The sequence below is a fragment of the Macaca mulatta genome, chromosome 12 (assembly GCF_049350105.2).
Source record: "Macaca mulatta isolate MMU2019108-1 chromosome 12, T2T-MMU8v2.0, whole genome shotgun sequence".
In the NCBI taxonomy this organism is placed as follows: Eukaryota; Metazoa; Chordata; class Mammalia; order Primates; family Cercopithecidae; genus Macaca; species Macaca mulatta.
The window spans coordinates 27,202,301-27,227,963 of NC_133417.1; the positions used below are offsets into that span (position 1 = coordinate 27,202,301).

Below are 25,663 nucleotides of genomic sequence, written 5' to 3' on the forward strand. Positions count from 1 at the left end.
TGTATGACTTTGAAGACGTCATTTGACTTCTAGGCAATAATAACTTGAATGCTGAATTGGACTAGGTGATCTCTCAGGTTCTTTGGGGTTTCATGGGACCTTGGGATTCTAAGAGGATCTTCTAAGGTGTTCACCTCTTCGATTTTGCCCCTTCCTCACTCTCCCCTGCAGCTATTGCCTTATTTATTTCTTCAGTGGATTAAAAGCCTTACTTTTATGGAATTACAAAATTAAGAGATTCACGATTAAATTGTAAAGTCACTTTACAAAGAACACAAATAATTTGGTTGCTTAGTGAATGCTGCCATCTTGTGTCTACCATTTTATGAGCTAAAAAGCTAAAATTGAGAAAAAATACTTGAAGGATTTTTTTTGTTTTGTTTTTGGTGTAACTTAAAACAATCATTTGATGTAGTGGCTGGAGAATCTTGGTCAGATTGAGATGACACAGTATCAATTTAAAGTTTTTTGACATTTGTTTTTGATACCCCCTTTTCTATTATCCTTGTGTCAAACATTGTGAAAACTAATATAAGGTTATATCTGGTTCCAAGTGATTGTGTTTCAAAATGGTTTTTGAAAAGTTAGTATAAAATGTGAGTTACTCTATAGTACATGCTTGGCTGTCTTGGTATTAGGTCTCTTGGTGCTTAGACTTCATTATATGCATATATGTATGCTTATTTCACCTTAAAATTGTACTATCCTGTTTATTGACAGCAAAAATGTCAAAGGACAATGGAAGAGGTATATAATCTTTTTAGAGTTGTTTACTTGCTAGGCTATATTCATTCATACCGAATAAATATGAAATGAAACTGACCTCAAAAATATGACATGGAGAACATTTTGCATTTGGGGTTTGTTTTGTTTTTGCCTGCCATCCAGACTGGAGTGCATGAGTAGCATGATCATAGCTAACTGTAACCCCCAACTAAAGCTGTTCTCCCACCTCAACCTCGTAAGTAACTAGGACTACAGGTGCACACCCGTACACCCAGCTAATTTTTTAATTTTTGTGGAGATGGGGTCGCATTGTGTTGCCCATGCTAGTCTTGAGCCCCTGGGCTCAAGTGATCCTCCTGCCTTGGCTTCCCAAAGTGCTGGGATTATAGGCATGAGCCACTGCACCCAGCCAACTTTTTTTTTTTTTTTTTTTTTTAAGAACAATGTGGGATTCATTAAAAATGTTCAATGGCTTATTATTTTTGTTTTATTTTTTCTGTTGTATTTTTAAAAATCTAGAATGTTATTACTGTTCAGAATTAGAGTCTTAAGTCTGTAGAGTAACAGCTCTAGAAGAGAACTCTAAAAATGATGGTTCTTGGAGTTAAAGTGTTTCTGATTGTGATCTTTTTTCTGTCTCCTTATCTATAGATACTATCTCAATTATAACTCTGACTGCATTGTAGCTTCTCAGTACATATCACTTTCCTTCCTCTTCTCTCTTCTGCTTTTAACTAATCAATCCTCTTGGCCTCAGTGATTTATTCAGGTTCACATAGCTAATACATGCTAGAATTCATTGTTACTCAGTGTTCTGACTTTTGTTTCAGAAAATATATAATAAAAACAACTGACAGTAATATTTTTAATTTCTCAGTTTCATGTGGAGTATTCCATTTCCCTTGGCCATTTTGTTAAAATAGTTTCTTTTGTTTTCATTTTAGGCCACGGAAAGGTATGATATATTTGATCCAAGACAGTCCATTCCAGTCCGGGAATCTACAGTGGTGACAAGGACATGGGACTCCTCCTGCCAGATTACAGATGGTTCACTACAGTTGACATCCTGGCTGACAACTGTGAAAAAGAACCTTGGATTATTTTTTTTTTTTTTTCTGGGACACCACAATCCCAAATCCAAAGGACGCATCAGGTAATACTTGCCTGTCATTCAGAAAAACATATTTCTTTTTCTTGCAAAATCTTACCTATAAAAAGCAAGAAGCGGCCGGGCGTGGTGGCTCACACCTGTAATCCCAGCACTTTGGGAGTCCAAGGTGGGCGGACCAGAAGGTCAGGAGATTGAGACCATCCTGGCTAACACGGTGAAACCCCGTCTCTACTAAAAATACAAAAAAAAAATTAGCCGGGCGTGGTGGCAGGCACCTGTAGTCCCAACTACTCGGGAGGCTGAGGCAGTAGAATAGCGTGAACCCGGAAGGCAGAGCTTGCAGTGAGCCGAGATGGCGCCCCTGCACTCCAGCCTGGGCGACAGAGCGAGACTCCGTCTCAAAAAAAAAAAAAAAGCAAGAAGCCAGTGTTTTCAGTAACTTCCCCACCCTGTCCCCACTTTGCAGTTGTTTGTTTTCAGAATGAAACAATTAACTTTGGTATGGGTTATAGTTCAGGAAGACATAGGTTTTTTTTTAAATTCAGTTCAGTCTGTCTGTGACTTTAGGATCTACTTCTCTTTGGCTTTTTTAACTTTTCAGCTGTATTTATCAATTCCTAAAATCCATTTATTTATTTGTTTGTTTGTTTGTTTATTGAGACGGAGTCTCACTCTGTCACCCAGGCTGGAGTGCAGTGGCACAATCTTGGCTCACTGCAACCTCCGCCTCCCAGGTTCAAGCAATTCTGCCTCAGCCCCCCGAGTAGCTGGGACTACAGGCATGCAGGCACGTGCCACCATGCCTGGCTAATTTTTGTATTTTTAATAAAGATAGGGTTTAGCCATGTTGGCCAAGCTGGTCTCAAACTCCTGGCCTCAAGTCATCCGCCTGCCTCAGCCTCCTAAAGCACTGGGATTACAGGTGTGAACCACCGCACCTGGCCCTAAAATCCATTTAGATATTTAATTGCAAAACATTCTTTCAGGAAATGAACTTTTGAATTTTTCAAATTGATATAGAGAAAATAAATTCCACTGGTTTTTTCTCCCCACAAGATTTTATTATGAAAATTTTCAGAAATATAGAAAAGTTGAAAGAATTTTACAGTGAACATCCCTGGAACCACCCCTTGATTTTACCAGTAACATTTTAGCATAGTTGCTATGTCTGTCTCTCTCTCTATATATCAAGCTGTTCTTTTTTTTTAAGATGCATTTCAGAATAAGTTGTTTATATCAAGTTCTGCCATTATTGGTTTTTTTTGTTTTGTTTTGTGACAGAGCCTCACTCTGTCACCCAGCCGGAGTCCAGTTGGCGTGATCACAGCTCACTGGAACACACGCGCTTCGGCTTCAAGTGATTCTTGTGCCTCAGCCTCCCGAGTAGCTGCAATTACAGGCGTGTACCACCATACCTGGCTAATTTTTGTATTTTTAGTAGAGTCTTTGTTTTGCCACTTTGCCCAGGCTGGTTTTGAACTCCTGAGCTCAAGCAATCCGCCCACCTTGGCCTCACAAAGTGCTGTGATTACAGTCATGAGCCACCCCACCGGCCAAGTTCTGCTGTTTTTATTACATTTTTTGCAGCTTAAAATGACTGCCATCTTTAGCTGAATCTCTAATACATTAATCCAGTGTGAAAACATTGATTTTCTTAAACTCACTAATGACATGAAAATATACTGTAATCTTATGTATTTGATTTCCTGTGGATTCCATATTCTAGAGTGCCTGGATAATATGTGTTGTTTGGCATTGAATCACTTAATTCAGGAGAGTCTTCAATGCTTTCTTCATATTGCTGAACATATTTGTTAATCCAGATTTACAAGTGTATTTTGTAATAGAATGTTACTGTTTATTTTATTTATTTATTTTTTTTGAGACGGAGTCTTGCTCTGTCGCCCAGGCTGGAGTGCAGTGGCGTGATCTCAGCTCGCTGCAAGCTCTGCCTCCCGGGTTCACGCCATTCTCCTGCCTCAGCTTCCCGAGTAACTGGGACTACAGGCGCCCGCCAGCACGCCCAGCTAATTTTTTGTATTTTTAGTAGAGACGGGGTTTCACCGTATTAGCCAGGATGGTCTCGATCTTCTGACCTCGTGATCCACCCGCCTCGGACTCCCAAAGTGCTGGGATTACAGGCGTGAGCCACCACGCCCAGCCGTGACTATTTATTTTTAAATTGTTTACTTTTGGAAATATTTCAGGGTAATTTAAGAAATTTGGAATTTTAGGAATCCAGATGAAAAAGCTATTATAGATATCCCTTTGGAGAAGAAGATTTCTAATGTCTTCTAAATACACATATATAATTCTCCAGCCATTACCTTCTACCTTGATCTGGCTCATTCCTTAATGTTTCTTAAGAATTGCCACAAGTAAATGTGCATCAAAATCACCCCATATTCTTTTTTTAAATGTTATTTATGTATTAGCAACAGGGTCTTGCTATGTTGCCCAGGTGACCTCAGCCTCCTGGACTCAAGCAGTCATCCTGCCTGACTCCCAAGTAGCTGGGACTACAGCTGGGTACCACTGTGCCTGGCTCACATACTTCATATAGCTCTTTTCCCACTGTATTGTGATTTTTTTTTAATTTGGATGTATCTAGCACAAAATTATATACTCCTTGAAAGCAAGAATTTTGTTCCTGTCTATATTCAACATTATTTCTGGAACATGACAGACAGTAGGTTAGTATCATGCAGTAACTGAATGTAAAAAAGTTTAAAACTGTATTAATCTTTTTTTCTTAAGGTTTCAAGCTCCCTGTAGAATTCGAAAATAACCTTTGCTAATGAGGATGTCTGATACTGTTACTGTAAAAGATGAAACTGCAACAATGAAGGATTTGGAGGCAGAAGTGAAAGATACAACCAGAGTTGAAAATCTTATCAAATCAGAAAACTATGGGAAGATTTTGGTAGAGAAGAATGAACATTGTATTGAGAACAATATAGATCTGCAGGTAAACAGGAATTTTTCTCTGACTACAAATACTAAATATTCAGTATATATTTATGTTTATTTTCATACAAAACTCACTTCTCAGAATTCTAAAAGGGTAAGTTGACCCTTTGTGACATGCTTACTAGCTGGTTTGGGAGCCAGTTGGATTAGCTTGCTGTGAGTCTTAACTTGCTTGTATCATATAATATAATTATTTTTATTTGTATGTGGCTAGTACATTTTTATTGGCTTTCTACTTTCTCGTTCCACCCTTTTCCTAATTACCAGTGCTATGAGAGTTTGGAAGTCTCACAGTTAAATTTTGAATTTAACCTAAGAGCTCTTAGAGGAAAGAGAAATAGAATAAAACTGCAGATGATCTATTGGCAAAAACAGCCCTCAGGAGGTTCCTCAGTCACTCAACCTGACTGACAAAACAGATTTGTGGGCTGGGGGAAGTTAATGCTTTTAATACTGTGCATGTATAATGACTTAAAACTAGCCACTGAGAAGGCTTCTAATTCCAGGCATAAATGGAAACTGAGTTGATTAACAAATTGAAGATAGGTAAAAATGGTCCCAAGTAATAGCATTTCTAGTAGCATTCATTTCTTTGGTAAGGTTTTCCAGTTATCTATTTTCTCAAAATGAAGGGCTAACACTTTTAAACAATTTATTTTATTTTATTTTATTTATTTATTTATTTATTTATTTTGAGATGGAGTCTTGCTCTGTCGCCCAGGCTGGAGTGCAGTGGCGTGATCTTGGCTCACTGCAGCCTCCCTCTCCCAGGTTCAAGCAATTCTCCTGCCTCAGCCTCCCAAGTAGCAAGGACTACATGCATGCACCCCCACACCTGGCTAATTTTTTTCTATTTTAGTAGAGATGGAGTTCCACCATGTTGCCTAGGCTGTTCTGGAACTGCTGAGCTCCGGCGATCCGCCCACCTCAGCTTCCCATAGTGCTGGGATTACAGGCACAAGCTACCGCGCCTGGCCCACAGTTTTTTTTTTTTAAATATCTCATCATTTATGAGTCAGGAAATGAAGCAAGGCTTGGGCTGAGTGAATTTTCTATTCTACAAGGTATCCAAAGAGGTCCTTTGTTGACATTTAACAGGCTAGTGGACTGCTCTGGAGCATCCCGGACTGCCTCTTGCACCTGTCTGGCACCTAGGTAGGAATGACTGGAGTGCTGGGCTCAGGTGGAATTAGAAGCACCTATTTGGCTCCTCCAACAAGATCGGTCCAAAGTAGTCAGACTTCTTATGTGGCAGCTCAGGGGTCCCAGAGAGAATGTTCCAAGAAAGCCAAGCAAAGCTGCAAGGTTTCTTTTGACGTAGGCCCAGAAGTTCCAGAACGTTACTTCAGCTATCTTCTTTTGACGACATAAGTCATTAAAGCCAGGCCAGAAGATGGGGAATTAGACCCTACCTCTCAGTAGGAAAGAATTTGTAGCCAACTTTAAACTACCACAAAAAGTTATTCAAAAAAAAATTGTTTAGGCCGGGAGTGGTGGCTGTAATCCCAACACTTTGGGAGGCCGAGGTGAGTGGATCACGAGGTCAGGAGATTGAGACCAACCTGACCAACATGGTGAAACCCCAACTCTAGTGAAAATACAAAAAATTAGCCGGGTGTGGTGGTACGCACCTGTAGTCCCAGCTACCAGGGATCCTGAAGGGAATTGCTTGAACCCAGGAGGCAGAGGTCACAGTGAGCCGAGATCGCGCCACTGCACTCCAGCCTGGCAACAGAGCAAGACTCCGTCTCAAAAAAATAAAATTAAATTAGCCGGGCGTGGTGGCGGGCGCCTGTAGTCCCAGCTACTCCAGAGGCTGAGGCAGGAGAATGGCGTGAACCTGGGAGCGGAGCTTGCAGTGAGCCGAGATCGCGCCACTGGGGGTGACAGAGCGAGACTCCGTCTCAAAAAAAAAAAAGAAAAAAAATTTTTAAAAATTGTTTAACAATGTTTTAATTTTGTTTTGCAATTAAAGAATTCTATTTTTGGAGATAATATTCTATCATTCTGTATGCTAAAGACTTTGAAGGCTATAAGCCAAAAATTATAGCTTTATCTTTTTTTCTTTTGTGTTTTCTTTTTTAGCTTCACTTTTTTAAAGTAAAGAAACCTGGTTTTGAGGTGGGGGGGGTGTGCTTTTTTTTTTCCTTTTAAGACGGTGTCTCACTCTGTCACCAGACCGGAGTGCAGTGACGTGACCTCGGCTTACTGCAGCCTCCGCCTCTGGGTTCAAGCGATTCTCCTGCCTCAGCCTCCCAAGTAGCTGGGACTACAGGCATGCGCCACCATGCCCAGCTAATTTTCGTATTTTTTGTACAGACAGGGTTTCACCGTGTTGGCCAGGATGGTGTCGATCTCTTGACCTCATGATCCGCCCGCCTTGGGCTCCCAAACTGCTGGGATTATAGGCGTGAGCCACCATTCCTGGCCAAGAAACCTGTTTTTAAAGGTTTTCTCATTCTTTCATTCAGTCAAAAACTGTCTTTTTTCCCTATTATGTACCAGACACCAGATTAGACAATGATAGCAATTCCTCCAGCTATAAAAAAGCATTTAGGCCCCACTTATAGTCAAGTGGTAATCATCTAAGAAATTGAGAGGAATAACATATTTTTTCCCAGTCATTTTTACTGATAGCACTTTTTAAAACAACAAAAAATTGCCATGCCTGTAATCAGTACACTCAGTGATGGCAGCATGCCAGTGTCCTGATTGCATCAGAGAAAATCTGCTAAAATTCTATTGCATTTGTGATTGAAATAATAAAATACTTCATTTTAGCCTCTTTTCTACACCTAATGTTTCTTCTCCTAGATCATGCTTATCAACAAGTCATTAACTTGGGTTATTGCATTTCCTACCATATCTGTTGTGTTGCCCTTGGCAGTATGCCACAAGAACATTCTGATGACCACTTTTGCATCATGGCCCAGTTGTTTGTAGTATAAGAAAATTTCCCACATGACCCAAACCTTTTATTGAAAATCTCTTCTTTACCAATGAAATACCATAGTAAACAAACATGGGTATGGTCTTTAACCTCGTGTTTCCTATAGCATAGTGACTGTAACGATTTGGGAGGAAGGAAAAAGCAAATGTGAGAATTTATTTTATGTTAATCTGGTGAATGCCATATTCATTTTTTATTCAAGTATTTATTAATAATTTACTACATGGGGTGGGCGCGGTGGCTCACGCCTGTAATCCCAGCACTTTGGGAGGCCAAGGTGGGCAGGTCACGAGGTCAGGAGTTCGAGACCAGCCTGACCAACATGGTGAAACACCGTCACTACTAAAAACACAAAAAAATTAGCTGGGCATGGTGGTGCACGCCTGTAATCCCAGCTACTTGGGAGGCTGAGGCAGGAGAATCACTTGAACCTGGGAGGTGGAGGTTGCAGTGAACTGAGATCATGCCACTGCACTCCAGCCTAGGTGACAGAGCGAGACTCTGTCTCAAAATAATAATAATAATAATAATAATGTATTATATGTAAGAATACTGACTCTACTTTGAGCTTTTGAGGCCCAAGATGCCTTCATCCAAGGTGCCTGGCAAGGGGTGTACAGTTGAAATACCTTGTATAGAACAGATTTAATGGAAATTCAGAATTGGAAGTCAGTAAAACTGGAAAATTGGTTTCTTCTGTGTTTTCATTTAAAATATTGTAAAACAAAGTTAACTTTTTAAGCATCAGCAGGGAATAAGTGTTTTGTTTTAAAAAGTCTGGTTAATACGGAGTTACCTTTAACTTAATGTGGAGTTAACTATTCTAACATACTACCAGATATTTCATCTTCCTTTGGCACGTCTAAGGTACTGCCTAAAGGTTGTCATCTTAAATAGCAACTGCTATTTTTCACTCATAAGTTTGGATGTATGTAGCAAATAATGTAGGTTTTCTATTGAGATTTTTGAATAAACTGTTACTTTATTCTAATAGAGTGACAAGATTATTCTCTACTTGGCTCTCATTCTGAAAATCAGCTACCATGAATATTATAACTTACGTCTGTTACCTTGCTTCAGCATAGTAATATTTAAAGTGATTAAAGGAAACAGAAATGTTTACCTTCCAAAAGAAGCATTCATTTCATTCATTTATATTTAAAAAACTGCACTTTTATTATATACATTTTGAGTGAAGTCATTTTTAATTAAGGGATGTTACAGCCTCTTTTGTACTATGAAGAGACCTTATGATTTTCTTTCTGTTAAGGATATAGTGTTTACATAAAAAATAATTCCATCAAACTAGAGAGAGGCCAACAGACATTACATGTCATCTCGGGTGGTTCCAAGCAGAGATTATTATCTCAAAGAGCTCTTTGACCATTTAATTTATAAATAATTCTACTTGTGTTTTCTACTTTTACTAGTTTTCTCTTTCTACTTTTAAAAAATGTTGTGTTTCTTATTCAGGGTTTTGTTTTGGACTGTAATCTTTTATAGAAGTTTTGGGATTACTTTCGTAAGAATTTAATACTTTAGAGCTAATTCAAGAAATCTGTGTGCATTAATGTCAGGAAGTTAACTTTCCCACATAATTGCCTTGGAGTTGTTCTGAATTGTTGATTATGGTCTCAGATAATTATCTAACAGGTTTTTGGTTAGGAATTTTTCTACTGCCACACGCTGTTCCTATTGAGAATGTAGAGGTACATTTCAGGCTTTGTATTTTTATGAAACATTTGGAAGGTTGGGGTGGTGGATTCCAGGTTTCTAAATCCAGAAAAATGTGTTTTGTTAGACTGTGAGTATCCCTAATCTTTAACATGGGTTAATTGGATGGTGGGGAGTATTTGCTTTGATTTCCTGTGTATAACTCCCTGATGGGTCTCCATTGTTTGATTTTCTTCACGGATAGGTTTTTCAGATTACATTTAGACTAAATTAGCCTGGTGTGGTGGCACATAACTGTAATCCCAGCACTTTGGGGAAGGCCGAGGCAAGCAGATCACTTGAGTTCAAATTCAAGACCAGCCTGGGCAACATGGCAAAACCCTGTCTCTACCAAAAAAAAGATACAAAAATTAGCTGGGTGTGGTTAAATGCACCTGTAGTCCCAGCTACTCGAGAGGCTGAGGTGGGAGAATTGCTTGAGCAAGGGAGATTGAGGTTGCAGTGAGCTGAAACCGTGCCACTCTACTCCAGCCTGGGTGACAGAGTAAGACCCTGTCTTAAAAAATAATAATAATAATAAACTTAGGGTAAATTATTTGTGTTGATATTTACAGTCATTTATTTTAAATATAAAATTCAGAACCCTGTGCTCTGCTTATTAAAGGTTCAAACTCAACTTTCCCATTCTCTTACAATTGTATCTTTGTACTTAACAAATAGTTTGTCCAGGGGTGTTCATCTGTATACATGTGTATGTACACACAATTCAAAACATATTTGGGAATAGTTCAAACAATGCCTCTCCTCCACATTATTATTAACAATAGAATAGCGAGTCCACATTGTGTTGGTAACCCTTGTCATGGAGAAAATAAGAGAGCTGATTTTTGTTAAAAACTAGGCCTTGTGTGCCAGAGTCAGTGAATAGCTCTGACATACATGAGTCAATTTTCCACACACAGAGTTGGCTAAAGTACATATTGTGTATATTCTGTTTCAGTAGTAAGCCCTTCGATAATCAAGATGAGACTCTTACGTCTTGTGTCCCTCAAGTTAATTCCAATGCGTTTCTTTAAAAGGGGTTTGGGCGAGAAAGCAATGAATCTAATAAGGCTGTCAGAAAAGTTCAGAACACAATGCCACACTTCTTTGACAATGAGGGCGATACATAACGAAGTCCCTCATTTGCTTGGAAAGTATTGATGAAGCAATTATCTTATTTCATTAATCTGTTAAGAAATGAAGTATTTTTTTTTAAGGACTGAATAAAAGTCTCTTTATATAAAATCATTCAAATAATAATCTTAGCTATTTCCTGTTTGTCAAACAAAGATTAAAAGGATGTATGTGGCCAAGCATGGTGGCTCATGCCAGCGCTTTGGGAGGCCAAGGCAGGAGGTTTGCTTGAGTCCAGGACTTTGAGACCAGCCTGGACAACACAGGAAGACTTTGTCTCTACAAAAAATAAAAATAAAAAAATTAGCCATGTGTCATGGTACACACTTGTAGTCACAGTTGCTTGGGAGGCTGAGGCGGGTGGATGAGTTGAGTCCAGGAGTTCGAGGCTGCAGTGAGTTAGGATTGCACCAGTGCACTCCAGCCTGGGCAACAGTAAGACCTCTCCCTTAAAAAAACTAAATTAAAAAAAAAAAAAAAAAAAAAAGATGGCCAGGCGCAGTGGTTCACGCCTGTAATTCCAGGACGTTGGGAGGCCGAGGCAAGCAGAATGCTTGAGTCCAGGAGTGTGAGACCAGTTGAGGCAACATAGCAAATCCCCTTCTCTACAGAAAACACAATTAGTTAGGCTTGGCGGCTACTCAGGAGGCTGAGGTGGGAGGATCACCTGAGCCCAGGAGATCAAGGCTGCAGTGAGCTGTGATTGCGACACTGGACTCCAGCCTGGGTGAGAGTCAGAGCCTGTCTCAGAAAAAAAAAAAGATATATGTAATGTGCCTAGTACATAGAGCCTGGCAAATGGTAGGTGCTGTTAACAATGTTTTAATAATTATCGTAATTGTTACTATTTATTAGCAATAGCACGATTATGTGGCTTCTCAAAGATTTGTCCCTTTATTGTCATGCAAGATAGATTTTTTCTTTAGTAATAAAATAAAGAGTAAAACTTACTTTTAATATAACCTCCCCACATTTTCAGTACGGTAGTTTTATTTCTATTAAGTTCTATATCTGTATGCTGTATTTTTATTGTTTTTATTAATATTGAATGAGTTCAACTTTTTAAAACTTACGATACATTTTCCATAGTATATTTTTATAATTATTTCTAGGATCTGGTGCTCTTTCTACTGAACTTGGGTCATGTGCACATATGGTAGCTCTTTTAAGCACATTTACTTTTCACGGTGCTTTCTTGTGATGTGTAAAGATGTTGGCTACATGTTGTAGTTGTAGAAATGCTTTTGCATACCTACACAGTTTGTACTTCTTTGGATAATTTTTATGTACACCACCAGCAGGATGGGATGATCCTGTATCTTCATTTATTATAAGGAATAACTATAAACCAGATAGTTTGTGACTTTCTCCACATACTTGTATTAGAATCTAAGAGTCAGGCCTTCGAATACTTAACTCTGTGCTTTCTGGCTCAAAGGGTTAAATGTTAAAAACAAATTAGTGATTGTGTTTGGCTTATTGATTTTTAAAATAGCTCTCCTACCTCAGGGAACTTTGTATTTTTCTTTTATTCCAGTAGAAATTAGCATCCTGGCATCTATTATTTTTACTGCCCTGACCTTAACTAGACATGGAACATTTTAATTCATTATCTTCCTTATAATTGCCACTAGTCTTTACTATTACCTAGAAAAGTACTGAGAATTTGTAAGCACTTCAAGGTGTTTTGAGTCTGGTTGAAAGGGTGTAACCATTATAATTTTTCTTCATAACAATTATTAATTACAAAGAGAAAATTATTCCTATTTTTTAAATGTCAGATTTTGTTAGTTGAGTGATATTTAATTGGTTATTTTTGTGCTAATGCATATATAACTCATAAGGATTGCTCTGTTTTCTTCAGTTGTTCTCCAAATTCTAGTAGCTGGTAGCTCTGACAACATATTAGTATCAATTTCAAACTGAAATTGTATTAAGGATGTTTCATATTCTGCACCCATTTTTTGGCCTAGTTCCTGTTTTATACTTCAGTATAAAACAACGTAAATTATAAATTGGGGACTTTGTCCCTAAGCCTTCTAAATTCTAATTTAGATAGCATTTCTCTGGACTAATACAGGTCTATTAAACAAGCTGCTAAATTTTTACTGTGACCGTGAAATTCTGCTAAGGGTGAGAAGTGTGCTCTAAATAATAAAATCCTTTTTTAAAATAATTACATATCAAATAGAGGGAATTCCTATTTAAAGCCAAATCTGGCTGCCAAGTAGATTAAAAAATATGAAATAAAGTATGTTTACTTTAATAAACAACTTGTATTCCCTGCTTTGTTGTGTGTGTATGGCATATTTTCTAGTACATATAATTTCTAAATAAATTATGTTATTGAATAATCCACTTTGGCAATTTATAGTTTACTTATATAGTAGTGTATTAGTTTTCTATTGCTGCATAAAAATTACCACATAGAGGCTTAAAACACAACACCCGTTATCAGCTCACAGTGGGCCCATCTGGGTTGCCATTTAGGGTTCTGTGAGGCCAAAGTCAAAGGTGTCAGCCAGACTGGGCCGTTTTCTCAAGACTTTGGGAAATAATTTACTTCAAAGCTCATTCCAGTTGTTGACACACCTTAGTTTGTTGAAGCTGTAGGTCTGAGGTCCTGTTTTTTGGCTGGTTGTCAGTAAAGGCCACTGTGTTCCAAGAGGCTACTCATAATCCTCCTTACATGGCCCCTCTATCTTCAAAGCCATCAATAGTATGTCAAGTCCTTCTCACGCTTTAAATCTCTCTGACTTGGCACCATGCTCCCACCAGAGAAAAAGTCTCAGCTTTTATAGGGCTCACTTGATTGAATCAGACTCACCTGAATCTTAGATTGTATCTTAAGATCATCTGGCTTGGAGCTTAGTTAACAAATGCAAAATCCAGCAGGGCATGGTAGTTCACACCTGAAATTCCAGCACTTTGGGAGGCCAAGGCAGGCCGCTCACTTAAGGTCAGGAATTTGATACTAGCCTCACCAACACAGTGAAACCCTTGTCTCTACTAAAAATACAAAAATTAGTGGGGCATGGTGGCGGGCGCCTGTAATCTGAGCTACTTGGGAGGCTGAGGCGGGAGAATCGCTTGAAACTGGGAGGCGAAGGTTGCAGTGAGCCAATATCATGCCACTGCACTGCAGCCTGGGCAACAGAGTGAGACTTAGTCTCAAAACAAAACGAAACAAAAAAAAGAGCAAAATCCTTTCTCAGCAGTACCTTGATTTGTACCAGTGGGTGGGAATCTTTTGGGCCATCTTTAGAATTCTGTCTACCTCAGGTAGAATTTAATCCACAATAAAGTTTTTTTAAAGGTATTAATTGCACTGGACTAAGATTCTGAAGATCTGGGGTTCCGTTTGACTTTAGTAACTGATTCTGGACTGTGAGGTCTTTAAGACCAGGAACTATGTCTTACTCATCTTCATAGCCCTAGTGCCTAGCACAATGTCTGGGGTACAGCAGGAACCTAAAACATGTTTATTAAATGAAGTCAAATTAAGATAATTTTACTTCTCTGTATCTTCCTTTATCTTTTCCTCATTTTCATCAAAGCCTCCTTGTAGATTAAAAGTGAGATAGTTAATACATGTGTGAGTCTATGAATATTCTCAAGCATTACAGCATCCCCATTTTATAGATGTTTTTAAAATTAGCATTTGTTAGATTAAGTAATTTATCTTAATCTCATTGCTAATAAGCAGAGGCAGCACATTAGTTTTCTGATATGGTCAGTTCCTAACCTTTAATAATCAATTACATTTATAACACTTTAGAGTTTTCGAAGCCCCTTTATTAGCTATGCTTTCATTGAATCCTTTCAAGAATCCTGTGAATTAGTGCAAATAGTATGAACTTTCAGACAGGTAAAAGTAAACTGAAGTAATTTGACCATAGTTACCCACTAATAAGAAGCAAATTCAAAAATTTAAGTCCAGCTCTTTTGCATATGAGTACAGGATTTACATTGCCAGTTAATGACCCCTTTCATTTTAGAATTTTTAATAGAAGATTTTATACTAGTGATACTTAAAATTACAAGAAATTAAAGCAGAGGACTGGGAGTAAGTCACAAATTATTTTCCCTTCTGCTTCCTCAGAACTTATTTAGTTATGTGCATTTTCATAGTTATTCACCTGTTGCTTTTCTCCCACTTATTTTTTTTCCTGTAAGCCCTAGAGATGGTGGCATCTACCACCTAATCTAGATGGTAAGCATAACTTATTTTACTTACATTGTTAGATGTGAGTTACGGGTAATTAGAAATCCTCTTGAACAAATTAGAGAGTAGGTAAAAACAAGGCAATACCAACATGCAGAAGCCCTCTTAGGCAGCACTGCCATATGCATGTGTGCACACGCATACTATTTTCTTCTATATAAGGAACAAAATTATTTTTCCTTTATTTTTTCTATTTTCCTTTTGTTGTTATTCTGTAGTTTGTGTAATCTAGGGTTAAAATCCCAAGAGTACAGTGCTTTTTAATTTTGAAGGACTTTTGGCTCAAAATGGGAACAGGACATACTGATATGTAGACTCTTGTTTCTGTTGACTCTACAAGGAAGGCCTTTTTAAAATAAAATGATGGGTTTTTGTTGTTGTTGTTGTTTTTAATGTAAAGCATACTAGTCTGGATATTAAGGATTTTGTATCTGTTTTATGTTTGGTACCAGACTGGCTCCCTCATGTTAAGAAGTAAAAATGATAGATATTTGGGCCATGTACTATTTGGTGTTGGGTTTGGGGAGGAAAATTGGAAGAAAGAATGAAAGGAAGGAAGGACGAAAGGACCTCAAGATATTGAGGATAGTTGTCACATATTTAGAATATGTACTGTTTTTGAAAAGCACTGCATTTTATTGCTTGAAAATGCAAGGAAAATGTTTTGAAATAGATTGTTGTCAATGAAATGTACTTTAAAATCTGTTTGCTTTGACATTTCTTTGCATCAGAAACACAAGGTTGAAGGAAGGAAGGAAGGATGGAAGGAAGGAAGGACACAAGGAAGGAAGGACAGACAGACAGAAGGAAGGAATGTAGGAAGGAATGTTTAAAACTTACCTGGCTGTGGTTTGTTTAAAACCTATGTGGCTCTGGCTGACAGGTGCTTCAGCTGGTTTCCCAAACCAAAGCTTGTATCACAAACATGAATTAGTTTGCCTTACAGCATTCTCCAATCATGTGACTGATGGTCGGCCTATCAGTCATGCTGGATATCCGTATTGGAAGTCTGCCCTTTTTTCTTCCTTTCTGCTTCATTGCCTCACCTCAGACCTGATGAATAGGTTTCCATCACTAATAAACTGGTGGTGTACTTCATACAGTGTTGAAACACCTCAGTAGATTTGTGATTGGACTCTGACTCACTGTGCATTTGAAACATTCTTATTAAGTTTAGAACTTTTCAGAGTGTATCTACCTTAAACTGCTGGTTTTTGTGTGTGTTGTTTTTCCTTAACCTTGGCTAAACTATAATATATGGTAAAATAATGAAGTATATTTTTTTTATTTCACTACTAAGAAGTCACCATATAAGTTCCATTGTACTCAACACAGAAATTGTGGCCATTTGCTGATTTAAAGAAAAGTGCCTAAGAAAGAAAAATAATAATAAAAATGCCAACCTACCAGGATTTTAAAGAATCTTCTGCAAGTGTGCTTCTGGGAGGAATCAGTACTCTTTTACTGAAACCAACTTTGATTTCCTCACTTTTCATACTTTATGCACAGTTAGTTTTTCTGTGGTTTAGGAGTATGAATTAAGAAGCAAATTTTCTGTTTCAGTATGAAATTTAATACAAATCTTTCTTGTATATTCAGCGGCCATTGCAGTCATTTGGACAGACAGGAAAAAGGTCTAAGGTATAGTAAATATTTTGGTGTGCTGGCATGCCAAGGGCCTTCCGTCATGCTTGATAAATCCTTGTTTTCATATAGCACTACATTCAGTTTAGTTCTTTCATATTTTATGGGGGGCAGAAAGCTTATTTTGTTTTATTTGGGATTTTTGTCTTGCCTAGTCGCTTTTGTGCATTGCTTTTTTTATCTTGATGGTTCTTTATCTGTAGAGAAAATCGCTTTCTCACCATTCTTTGGGATATGAAGTTGGAATTATTCCCATTCTTTCTATTGCTATAATTTTGAAAACTGCAATTGTTTGTTTTCCTTCTTAACAAAGGCTTTTAGTAGTGTTTAATGATATATTTAACTTGCACATTTCATCTACTGTTATACATGGCAGAAACTATGACGAAACTTAGAAACTCTTTCTAGGGGGCTTTTGGATATGCCCTCGATTTCTGAAATGTAGTGTTAATTATAAATACTTCTCTTTAGTCAAGCTCAAAGTTAAAGCTAGTTCGGAGCCTTGCAGTGTGTGAAGAATCTCCACCACCACCTGCACCAGAGATATCACAGGAGAACCAGGTAAAAAAGCAAAACAAATGTTATTTCAAGACATGGTGGAACTGGAGAATTTTTATATATGATTTAAGTTGTGTTGTTATATTTGTTTTATTTTGACTAAATGAAACTAATTCAATAATACTTGGCACCCAAGATATACATGAAACGTTAGAAAACCTCTTTGCTTCAGTCTAAGGCTTAGAGCAATGATTTCTCTTCGGGAAAAACTTAGGAATCATGTAACTAATTAGGAATGTGGCTTTAAGAAAGTTATAAATTAATTTTTATAAAGTTAAAAAAATGTTAAGGTAGCACTTCCAGTGAATATAATTGTGGTGAAATTTGCCCTTTTAATTTTATCTTTTAGAAATTTGTCAGATACTTAATGCTTGTATATAAAGAGACTAGCCAAGACTTGTTCTTGACAGGTTATTTAATGTAACCTGAATACATGGTGAAACCAATTTTCATATTAGCTTGGCTCTTTAATAATAATCTAGTACTTCTGATTTCTCACATGTCTATTCTTGTAAAATTTAGAACACTGAGGTTTAGGCAAACCATTTAGTTTGTCCCTTACATTATTTTTAATGCTATAACTACTTTTCTGTTAATCTCAGCCATGGGTTGATCTCTGTCTCATGTTACATCTGTATATTTATGCATAGATATTTTTGGACCCTTTACCAATGTTTATCTTGTAATAACTTTGCCTACTGGCTTGTTCTACTTAATAAGAGTTTGAGCAACTGAAAATACTCCTTTACCCCAACAGACAGTTTGCAAGGAATTTGGGCAATTTTGTGGTTATTTAAGAAGCCATGACTGATCCATGACATGTACATCTTTTTTGTAAAGTAATTATCATTATGCATTTGGTGATTCAAACTAAAATTGTTGTACTTTCCCTTGATTTACATGATACCCTCAAAAGCCTTTTACAGATATTGAGGATAGTTGTCACATATTTAGAATATGTACTGTTTTTGAAAAGCACTGCATTTTATTGCTTGAAAATGCAAGGAAAATGTTTTGAAATAGATTGTTGTCAATGAAATGTACTTTAAAATCTGTTTGCTTTGACATTTCTTTGCATCAGAAACACAAGGTTGAAAATTAATTTATGAATTTTTTTATTTTTTATTTTTTTTATTTTTTTATTTTTTTTTTGAGATGGAGTTTCACTCTTGTTGACCGGGCTGGAGTGCAATGGTGCGATCTCAGCTCACTGCAACCTCCGCCTCCCAGGTTCAAGTGATTCTCCTGCCTCAGCCTGCCGAATAGCTGGGATTATAGGCACCTACCACCACGTATTTTTAGTAGGGACGGGGTTTCACCATGTTGGCCAGGCTGGCTGCAAACTCCTGAGCTGAGGTGAGCCACCGTGCCCAGCCGATTTTTTTTTTTTTTAATGTATCTACATAGGAGGTCACTGTATGCATTTATTTGATAAAATAGATACATTTTAGCAGTGAAATAGACTTTCTAGCAAAAAGTAGAAATACAGTCTAAATATTTACTAAATCCTTGCCTGGAGAACATTTTCAAATATTAACCTTTGGCTTTTGCATGACTGTAAGAAAACTGGACAGCTATACTATAGTCTGAAAAAAAAAATCAAGGCCAGGCGCAGTGGCTCACGCCTGTAATCCCAGCACTTTGGGAGGCCGAGGCGGGTGGATCACGAGGTCAAGAGATCGAGTCCATCCTGGCTAACACGGTGAAACCCTGTCTCTACTAAAAATACAAAAAACTAGCTGGGCGTGGTGGCGGGCGCCTGTAGTCCCAGCAACTTGGGAGGCCGAGGCAGGAAAATGATGTGAACCTGGGAGGCAGAGTTTGCAGTGAGCTGAGATCGTGCCATTGCACTCCAGCCTGGGTGACAGATAGAGACTCCGTCTCAAAAAAAAAAAAAAAAAATCGCTAAAATTATTTTTTGAAACACCACTTTTTAAAAGTTCTTTTTGGCCGGGCGCGGTGGCTCACGCCTGTAATCCCAGCACTTTGGGAGGCCGAGGCGGGCGGATCACAAGGTCAGGAGATCGAGACCACGGTGAAACCCCGTCTCTACTAAAAATACAAAAAATTAGCCGGGCGCGGTTGTGGGCGCCTGTAGTCCCAGCTACTCGGGAGGCTGAGGCAGGAGAATGGCGTGAACCCGGGAGGCGGAGCTTGCAGTGAGCCGAGATTGCGCCACTGCACTCCAGCCTGGGCGACAGCGCGAGACTCCGTCTCAAAAAAAAAAAAAAAAAAAAAAAAAAGTTCTTTTGGCCAGGCACAGTGGCTCACGCCTGTAATCCCAGCACTTTGGGAAGCTGAGGTGGGTGGATCATTTAAGGCCAGGAGTTTGAGACCAGCCTGGCCAACATGGTGAAACCCCGTCTCTACTAAAAATACAAAAATTAGCCGGGCGTGGTGGCACAAGCCTGTAATCCCAGCTACTCAGGAGGCTGGGGCAGGAGAATAGCTTGAATCCAGGAGGCAGAAGTTCCAGGGAGCCGAGATTGCACTATTGCCCTCCAGCCTGGGTGACAAGAGCGAAACTCTATCTCAAAAAAGGAAAAAAAAAAGATCTTTTGTACAAGTCAGAGTAAAGAATACACCTGCTTGGGATGGAGTAGTAGGTACTGTAATGTTTTTGAAAATTCATTTATTCGTTCTGTTGACCAAAAAACAGATGTTACACCATCTTAGCCTCATGACAGTCAAAAGAGATTGAGGAAAGAAGGGTCAGGCATTCATAAATCTGTTAATACAGAAAAAGTGTGTAATTTTTGAAAAATCAAAAGCTGTATCATGACCTTTGTTTTTTGTAGTGCATTTTACCTATTTGAAAAATCTTCAGTACCTGTTATGGTCCTAAATTTGGCTAGTGAAAATTTATATGAGGAAAAAATAACAGGAATATATGTTGTGTATTGATAGATACATTATTGATCATAGATGATTTTTTGTGTTGGCAGTTCAAAAAGATGAGTTACGGCATCTGGGTAATGACTAAAGAAGCTATATCAAAACTCAGTTATTTCCCTTAATATATTCTTTCTCAGTTTCTCTTAAATCCAATAAGCTTTTTCTTTTTGGATAATTGCCTATGAATAAAATCTTCTGAATAAAAGATACTTCTTCTAGTAAGAAGTATTTTTCCAAGCCTTGAGATAAATAAATTGCACCTGGGTGGAAATTGGAAAATAAATTATTTCTCATGAAAGGTACTAGTATCTAATCCTTGATGGTAGACACACTTTCCAACTAATTTGCTTGATTCAGAATGTGATTTTTGAGGAATTAATCTGGAATAAAACTCATCATTCAAAAAGTTGAGAGGCAATTAAGAGAGAGATGTCACTTGGTATCTGATGAGAGCTTGTGAGAGGGAAGTGACCTCAATAACAGATGTCATTGACAGAGTGAAGAGTAAAGGAATTGCAGCTTCCTATGGAGAGGTAGCTATTATTCCAGTTATTTATAGTCTGAAGATTTTGTATATAAGGACTTCAGTGTTTAAAATATATCTTACTTGTATCGCTACTGAAAACTAGGCCAACTGAAGACAGGCCTCAGTGCATTAAACTTACAAGATTTTAAAAATATAGTTCATTTTGATAAAATAGTTTAATATCTGTAATTAAAATGTATGGCTTTTTGAGGAGAGCTTAGAAATGAAATCTGCTAGTTACTGGAAGTACCTTTTAGTGAAGATCTAAGAGGGGGTAGTGTGAAATCTTTTCTCCCGGCCTGGCTTTCATTGGGTTCCTCTTGAGTAACCAGAATAGAAATTACAAGTCAGGAAAACTTCTAAATATTATACTTCTGAAAAATAGTTCTGAGATTCATTTCTAGATACCTGTTTTGCAGTTATGAAAAGAGTAAAGAAAGTGGGTTGGAAAATGAATCACAGTAAGAAGAATTACTTCCTGGTTGATGAGTGTAAGGAAGTTGCCAGTGTCTTTGGTAAACAAGACAGAGAGTGCATAAAGCACGTGTTTGTCATCCTAGTGAAAACTGCCAATGTGCATCATTTACCCTATATTATGAACACAAATTTGAACTGGTATGATGAATTGAGAAGAAGAAAAGAGATGAAAATAGCAGATAGCAGTCCTATTGTGGTAAAAAATCTACGTGTCTGATTAATGGTTTTCATGACTGTAGAACAACACTATAATTTAGTCTAAAAATAGGCTACCCCTTTATCTTTAGTAAAACTGGTGTAGAATTTATTATAGCTTTCTTTACAACTTTACCTAAGTAAACAGAGCTACATGATTTTTGCCTTTTCTCTCTGTGTGGATTAATTTCTGGTAATCCCTTTGGGTTCTGGAATTACATGTAATGGCATTGCTTTTAAAGTAAAATGTGAATTCTCCTTTCAGTCTTATAGAATGTGGTTACTTTACAATTAAACATTACATATCTATAAGGATACAATTTTGTTTGAAATCTTTCTAAAAAACTGTGGTGATCGAAGGATTGACAGTGATATATAAATCTCAAAAAGGAAATAAAGTTGTGTGCGGTTGATTTCGGAAATTTTTGTACTTATATTTTTATATGGTAGGAGAATGAAGGGATGTGTGATGATAATGGATACTCAGAAACCTAATTTTTATTAATCATTGGCTTGACACTTATACATTCGTATTGTCATGATTGATGATAATTATGCTCTTGGTTGGCATCTTCCTTGCAAAAATAGGTTAAGAAGACCTGAATTCTCATCCTCCAGGGATTTTACAAGTTGATGCACTTAAACTATAATAGGAAACATTTATTTTCTCCATAATAATCTTGAGGGTTTGTTTTAATTGATATATTCAACTCAGAACATGAATTTTAACATTTTATATAAAGTTTTTGATAAAAGTGGTTCAGTATTATTAAGTTGTTTTTTAGTTTAAAGAGTCCAGTTGGATAAAATAATCTTTTTTTCCCTGTGCAATTTTATGTCACTCAAAAAATATAAATGTGTGGTATTAAATGAATTATGTTGTATTTTCATTGAATAATTGACTTTGCCTTCTAACAGGAGAAAATTCAGATCCAGTTAACACAATCATTTGAGAAAGAAGAGAAGCCTTCAAAAGATGAAGCAGAAAAAGAAAAGGCCAGTGATAAGTTGCCCAGAAAAATGTTATCAAGAGGTTTGCAGTTCTTTTGTTTTTTTACAAAAAAATAATTTTGCTATCAGTAATTCCATCCTTTACCCCTCGAATGATTATATATAGTATATCTTTATGTAAAATGACACAGAACAGACTGGAAGGATGATACAGTACTTACTCACCTGGGCAAAATGGTTTAACACAGTTCCATATATCAGTAAGACGTTTCAGCCAAAAACTGTAACACATAACAGACATTGAGGAAGGTAAATATCTTAATCTCTTACTGGTCCCTCACTCATAGTAAAATACTACAGTCATTATAATTTTTATATTGATTCCACTAAGAATACTATCACTCTTGAATTCCTTATGATACAAAGAGCTGATGTCATAGTATTGAGTATCCAGTAATATTCTTTTATAAGTTTGGAAGGTCTTCACTATTACCTTGCATTGCAGATCAATAGAAATGCTTTTTAAATTTAAAACCCCAGTTATGTTGACCAGTATTATAAATAGTATAAGGATATTACATTTAAGGAGAAGATAGCACGAATATTTGAAAAGTATTTTGAAAGCAAGCCGGTAGTAACAGACGTCATAAGAATCAAATTCTTTCACAACTAAAATTTATATCTACCTCCATATTATTGCCTCCATTATATTCATATCTGAACTAAGCTGTCTTAATTTGCTACAAATGTAGTTAATTATGTAAATCATTTAAATTTTTTACCCACGGAGGCATTTTGAACATGAGATGGTGGTGAGTAAAAAAGGATCTTTAAAGAATTTAGAGGAAATTAAACAGACACATGTGAGAGGTTAATTTTTTTAAAAAATGTGCATGGATATGCAGTTATATAAACTCATGTCATGCACATTATATGGGAATAGAAAAATTGTGGTCACCGGAGTTCATTGTAACTTTTCCTACTTTGTCAAATTTTTTTCAATGTGGGGCATCTTGTTTTATTTAAGATATACATCATGTGTAAAAGGGAATGGGACTTGTTTTCAAACAACTTTATACTGGGTTTTTGTGTTGTTGTTTTTTAGATTCCAGTCAAGAATACACTGATTCAACTGGCATAGATCTACATGAATTTTTAGTAAATACATTAAAAAACAATCCCAGGTAAAAATTAAATTTATAAGGTTTCCATTGCTTCTAGAGTACCATAATTTTGCTATATATGTTTTCATTACTGAGTTAGAGTAATAGAATAAGATTGCAGATATTTGAAGTACACCAGAAACATTTTAGTTTTTTAGGGCGAAGGTGGTGTTGGTCTAGTATATGAAAATATATAAATATCTTTTTGCATTATGCATGTCACCATGATGTATGAATTTTGGGAAATACAGAATCACTAAGATATTTAGGCTCTTAATTGAGTTAGACATATACCATTAAGTCATGAGAAAAAAGAAAAATAGGTATCTCACCATAGTGCACTCAACCAAATAAGAACTTAGTGTATTCACTTATAATGAGTTTTTGAACTTTTTAAATGCAAAGTTTTTGTTCCTTCTTGCTGAGTTTATAAACCATCAACCCAAAGATTTTTGAGTTGTTTATTTGAGTCAGTACTTTAATTGTGAAATCTTTCATTTTGTCAGATTACTAAATGAATAATTTTTAAATTTTTTGGCAACTCATAACCACTTTGAGACATTCTCCCTACAAAAATGGCTACCCACAAATTATCTGACCAACACTTTCATAGAGTGAAAGATACCAAGGTGAAGAAATCTTCCTCTAGATGTTAGCTTTCCAGAGTAGTAGCTATTTGACATACACTGAAATAAAAATGATGTCACTAGATATGGGCACATGGAAGATAAGAGAATTGTTTATCTCATACAGTCTTGCTTCAAGATAACTTGTTTTCATTCAGGAGGTATTGTTTTCAGTACTACCTTGATTTTCTGTTTTGTGTTTAATATCAACCCCAAAGAGGATTACCAAAATGAAAAGTGGTCTGTCTCTAATAGTAGCTGAAGGATTATGGGTAAGAATTTAGAGATAATATAGGCAACTCTGCTTGACTTTTTTTCCTCCAGTTCAAGTTTATTCCTCAGTAGTCCCAACAGAAAGATAAATTTATGAGTCTGTTGAACATCTCTAACCATGTGCCAAGCATTGTACTAAGTAAACATCATAGATATGAAAAGGTTTTACATAACAGCTCTGACCCTATAGTATTCACTGTCTCTGTACTAGAAAAAGACACATGATAATTAAAATAAAACAAATATAAAAGAGGTTTACAGATGCTGTAATAGCCAGAAAAGGGCCCCAACCTCTGAAAGGATTTGGGAATGTGTCACTGAAAAGGTGGTGCCTAACCTGAATCTTGAATTAAGAGTGTTTTAAATTGGAGCTGTCCATACAGAGAAGCATGGGAAGGGCATTCCAGATAGAGAGACTAGAGGATTGCCGAGGCATAGTTATGTGAGAGGAAGTGTTGTATTCAAGGAAAGATAAGATTGTACCCTCTGACTCTCACAAGCATGTGGCAAGTTATTCCAGAAAGTGACGGTAAAGGTCAGGCATGGTGGCTCACACTTGTAATCCTAGCACCTTGGGAGGCTGAGGCAGGCGGATCATGAGGTCAGAAGATCAATACCATCCTGGCTAACATGGTGAAACCCCGTCTCTACTAAAAAATAATACAAAAAATTACCCGGGCGTGGTGGTGGGCACCTGTAGTCCCAGCTATGCAGGAGGCTGAGGCAGAATGGTGTGAACCCGGGAGGCGGAGCTTGCAGTGAGCAGAGATGCGCCACTGCACTCCAGCCTGGGCGACAGGGCGAGACTCTGTCTCAAACAAAAAGAAAGTGACAGTAAAGGTACTGGTGAGGTATGAAGCATAGGTCATATCCAACTATCGTCAACATGGGATAATAACACCCTGGCAGTGAGGAAATGTGAGGGGATCTTTTGATTGTCCCAGTGAGTGCAGAGTGCTGCTGGGAAGCCAGGGATGCTAAAAATACCTATGAAACAGTGATAAACAATGAAAAATTATCTTGAAATGCCATTAGTGCATCAGTCGAGAAATACTGAGTATGACATGCCAAGTTAAGGAGTAGTTACAGGATTTTAAATAGGGCCATGCCATAATGAGATTTGTGTTTTGGAAAGATTACTTTGGTGTTTTAGAAAGATTATTTTGGCAGAGATAACTGTAAACAAAGACAGTGGCTAGGAGACCATAGAAAAGAATGGAGAGGAAAAGACACATTTGAAAGATATTTAGGAAGTATCATGGCAGGACTTGATGATCATTTGTATATGGAAAGGCAGTGGGGACAGTAGAGTAGAACAGAACGGCCAAGTACTAAAGATAGCAAAACCGGGGCACGGTGGCATGTGCTTGTAGTCCCAGCTACTCAGGAGGCTGAGGTGGGAGGATTACTGGAGTCCTGGAGGTTAAGGCTGCACTGAGCTATGATCTCACCACTGCCCTCCAGGCTGGACCCCATCTCTAAAGAGAGAGAGAGAGAGCAGAGGAATCCTGAGAACATTTGTC

The 25,663-nt window shown here is 37.4% G+C and overlaps 1 protein-coding gene across 37 annotated transcripts in view; it reads left to right on the forward strand.

Moving 5' to 3' along the window:
• Window positions 1-1,738: 1,738 nt before the first annotated feature.
• R3HDM1 (R3H domain containing 1) overlaps window positions 1,739-25,663 on the forward strand; it is a 125,835-nt gene continuing 101,910 nt past the window's right edge. For 18 of the 37 annotated variants that reach the window (XM_015109985.3, XM_028830663.2, XM_015109993.3 and 15 more), the window contains exons 1-6: window positions 1,739-1,879; window positions 4,595-4,805; window positions 16,432-16,473; window positions 16,948-17,037; window positions 22,046-22,160; window positions 23,184-23,262. In XM_015109985.3, the coding sequence (XP_014965471.3) occupies window positions 4,635-4,805; window positions 16,432-16,473; window positions 16,948-17,037; window positions 22,046-22,160; window positions 23,184-23,262 (497 nt within the window). In that variant the 5' untranslated portion in view covers window positions 1,739-1,879; window positions 4,595-4,634. Of the gene's footprint in view, window positions 1,880-4,594; window positions 4,806-16,431; window positions 16,474-16,947; window positions 17,038-22,045; window positions 22,161-23,183; window positions 23,263-25,663 lie in introns of those variants that run through there. The other 19 variants (XM_015109995.3, XM_077956919.1, XM_015110004.3 and 16 more) reach the window with 9 other exon arrangements.